Raw genomic sequence first — 2,949 nt, forward strand, 5'->3', positions numbered from 1 at the left:
CTACCTACTATATATATATATATGGAACTAATGCTGTCACTGCCTGCAACTAACTTCTTTTCGTTTTCTCTCCTCTCTCTCCCCCCTCTTTGTTTTTTTTGTTTTTTTATGCTACAACGTTGCCTCGACGCTTGCCTGGGGAGACACGCAACGACGCGGTGAAGTGTTACTTTTTTTTTTTAGTTGTGTTTGTGTGTGTGTGTTTTTTTTCTTTGTTTTTACCCCGTTTAAATATTCGTGTCAAACAGGTTTTCTTTTTTTAATTATTATTGCCTTTATTTCGGTTTGAGTGCTTGTCGGTTTCTTCTCTCTCGCTCCGCGTGCGTGTCTGTGTGGAGAACCGACCCGCTGAAGGACGTGCCTCTCCGCCGGCCTGTGAGTTCTGCTGACGGCCGGTGTGCCGGCTGCGGCCCTTCTTTCCCTCTCCCTCTCACTCCCTCGCTCTCTTGCTCCCTCGCCTCGTAGAGCCTCCGTGCGGTGGCGGTCTCGCAGGCAGACACGCGGCGGCGGCGGCGGCGGCGGAAAGCAAAATGTAGCCCTGACAGTGCGGGCACAACACAACGGAGCGCGGGGGCCGCAGGGAGCTGAGTGAGTTCTATGCACAGTAATATGTGTGTTGTGTATATATATATATATGTATATATACCGCTGTGTGCTTGTGTTTGTGTGTATGTCTGTGTGTGCGCGTGGGCGGGTCGATGTGCTCTGCTGCCTTTTACGCCTGCTCTTCTGTCACGCTGCACTAACTCTTTTGTTTCCTGGTGGGGTGGCTGGGCGGTGGTTTCTCCGCAACTGCCAGTGGCACGCGGCGGGCGGCGGCAAAGCAACAGCGTGGAAAGAGAGAGAGCAGGCAGGCGGATGAGAGGGTCGCGGGGCGTGGGTGCCGAGTTGTGTGTGTGTGTGGGGGGGGGGGGTCGGCAGGCACAGCCGCGAGAACGCCGCGGCCGGGAGCCATAGAGCGAGGCCACACATCGCAGCCACGAGCAGCAGCAGCAGCAAACGGCAACGGGCACACAAGAATGAAACAAAGAGACGAAGAAGCAAACACACACTCACACACACATACGCGGAGAGATGGAGGAGGGGGATCTCATGACTACTCAAGCATGTAGCGGCGGAGGCGGCGCAGGCCCCACCACGCGGCACCAAGTCCCACGGCGGCGCCTACCGCCATGACTCGATGCCGAGCCCGCCGCCGCGCGGGGGCTTCGCGGTGGTAGTAGTACTCCGTGGGCTCCTGCGAGGTCTTGAGGATCTTCTTGTCGTACTTCTGCCGCTGCTGAAGCTGCGCGACCTTCAGCAGTGGCGACTTCACGTGCAGGGCGGTGGGGGAGAGGTCGTCGCCGGTGAAGTAGCTGCGCGCCTGCTGCGCCGCCGCCTTCTCTGGTTCACGGCCGTATATGTCGTCCTGCGCCGCCTGCTTCAGCGCCTCGTAGCTCTCCTCACCAAAGTTGTGGTCGTACTTGCTCCCGAAGAGAATCTGCTGCTGGCGAAACGGCATGCGGTTCTCTAGCTCCCCGCTGAGCTTCTCAAAGCTGCGGTCAAACTTCCCACTCGGGGTGTGCGCCGGGTTGGGCTTGATCGTCTGCGGCCGCAGGAGAACGCGGGTGCGGCGAACCCCGCCGGCCGCGAGGCGGCACACAGGCCGCAGCGGTGCGACGTAACCGGCGCCGTGCTGCAGCAGCGGCCGGAGACACGACCAGCGCCCAACGCCGTGCGACATGCCGCCGCCACACGCCGAGCTCAACTCTCACCGCCGGCGCCGCAAGAAGAGGCAGAGAAAAAGAAAAATAAACGAGCAGCGTGGGGAGGCGCAGGCGACGGCAGTGCCGGGGGAGGGAGTCGGTCATCGCAGGGGCCAACGGCGCCCGCAGAGGCAGCGGCGGCAACAGCAGCCACGCACACACACGCACACGCACACACGGAGACAGAGAGAAACAAAAAGAAAGTTCCTTAGAGAGCGTGCGGCGGAGAGATGAATTGCCCTCACACGCTCTCGCCCCCCTTCACGTCGGTAGCTGCCCGCCTTCCTCCTAGCGGCAGACCTCTACGCCCTCAGCGACCCCCCTGCTTCTCGCGGAGGCAGACGCACACGCGGAACGAGAGAGCCACCAGGGCTCGCACCCCCTACCCGAAGAAAAACAGGAAGAAAAATAAACAAAAAATGGTACCGAAGAGCGACACAAGGACCAAGAGATTCTTCCCCGCCGCCTGGAAACGCTGCCGCCGCCGCTGCCGCTGGTGGTAACGATATAGCTGCTGCGGCGACATTGCACTCAGCCGCGCCATTTCGAGCTCATTCTTCGCCGTCATGGAGTCCACGTCATGAAGAAATTGCTGGAACTGGTCCGGCGGCAGGGCACGGCGCATCATCTCAATCTCGTTTGCAAGCTCGCGCGAAGTGAGCTGGGCCGCCTTGTAGGAAAGTTTCTGCTGGTACTGATCCAGCCGCTCCGCCAGCTCCTCACGCGAGACGCCAGGGATGGTGTCGGGGAGCTGCTTAGGGTCCACGCTAAAGTTCGCGGGGAACGGCACCGCCTTTTTGCCCTCCGCCGCACCCTCACTGCTCGTGGTGGGACCCGCGCTCGCCATGCGGCGGCACCAGAGGCGGGGCGCACCGCATGGCAGGCAAAGGAGTGAAAGGTGTACTGCGCGTGACGCCCTCACCACGCCAGAGCGAGACAGCATGGTCCCCACCTCTGCTTGCTCGCCCCCTGCTCTCTACGCACGGCAAGAGAAGACTCTCCCGCCCGTTTCTTGCTTCCTCGCTAAAACGCAGCAAAGAGCAGTGAAGGAGAGAATGCATGCATGCACGCTTCCGTGGCTCAAAACGCCGCAATACTTCTCGCATGAAAAGATGCAAACCAAGCGGCACGGTAAAGGGCAGGGAGCCGCGATGGGGCGCGCCACTGTGCACAGTACATCATCCACACCTCTCTCTCTCTCTCT

At 60.3% G+C, this 2,949-nt stretch overlaps 2 protein-coding genes across 2 annotated transcripts, besides 10 other annotated features; both read right to left on the reverse strand.

The window, feature by feature from the left end:
* The first annotated feature begins 164 nt into the window (after positions 1 to 164).
* Positions 165 to 220: a microsatellite.
* Positions 221 to 415: 195 nt separating this feature from the next.
* Positions 416 to 461: a microsatellite.
* A 39-nt stretch (positions 462 to 500) lies between these two features.
* Positions 501 to 522: a microsatellite.
* An 86-nt stretch (positions 523 to 608) lies between these two features.
* Positions 609 to 621: a microsatellite.
* Positions 622 to 645: a microsatellite.
* Positions 646 to 682: a microsatellite.
* Positions 650 to 704: a microsatellite.
* Positions 705 to 973: 269 nt separating this feature from the next.
* Positions 974 to 998: a microsatellite.
* A 24-nt stretch (positions 999 to 1,022) lies between these two features.
* Positions 1,023 to 1,066: a microsatellite.
* A 30-nt stretch (positions 1,067 to 1,096) lies between these two features.
* On the reverse strand, positions 1,097 to 1,723 carry Tco025E_05633 (uncharacterized protein; the record flags this gene model as incomplete). The annotated part of the gene is made up of 1 exon (XM_029372526.1): positions 1,097 to 1,723. The coding sequence occupies one exon, from the start codon at positions 1,721 to 1,723 to the stop codon at positions 1,097 to 1,099; it is 627 nt and encodes a 208-aa protein (XP_029227406.1).
* Positions 1,724 to 1,896: 173 nt separating this feature from the next.
* Positions 1,897 to 1,923: a microsatellite.
* A 204-nt stretch (positions 1,924 to 2,127) lies between these two features.
* Positions 2,128 to 2,688, reverse strand: Tco025E_05634 (uncharacterized protein; the record flags this gene model as incomplete). Its single annotated transcript, XM_029372527.1, has 1 exon — positions 2,128 to 2,688. The coding sequence occupies one exon, from the start codon at positions 2,686 to 2,688 to the stop codon at positions 2,128 to 2,130; it is 561 nt and encodes a 186-aa protein (XP_029227407.1).
* Between the last annotated feature and the right edge of the window lie 261 nt (positions 2,689 to 2,949).

This window comes from Trypanosoma conorhini (genome assembly GCF_003719485.1).
Source record: "Trypanosoma conorhini strain 025E chromosome Unknown Tco_14.4_contig_00339, whole genome shotgun sequence".
NCBI classification, from domain to species: domain Eukaryota; phylum Euglenozoa; class Kinetoplastea; order Trypanosomatida; family Trypanosomatidae; genus Trypanosoma; species Trypanosoma conorhini.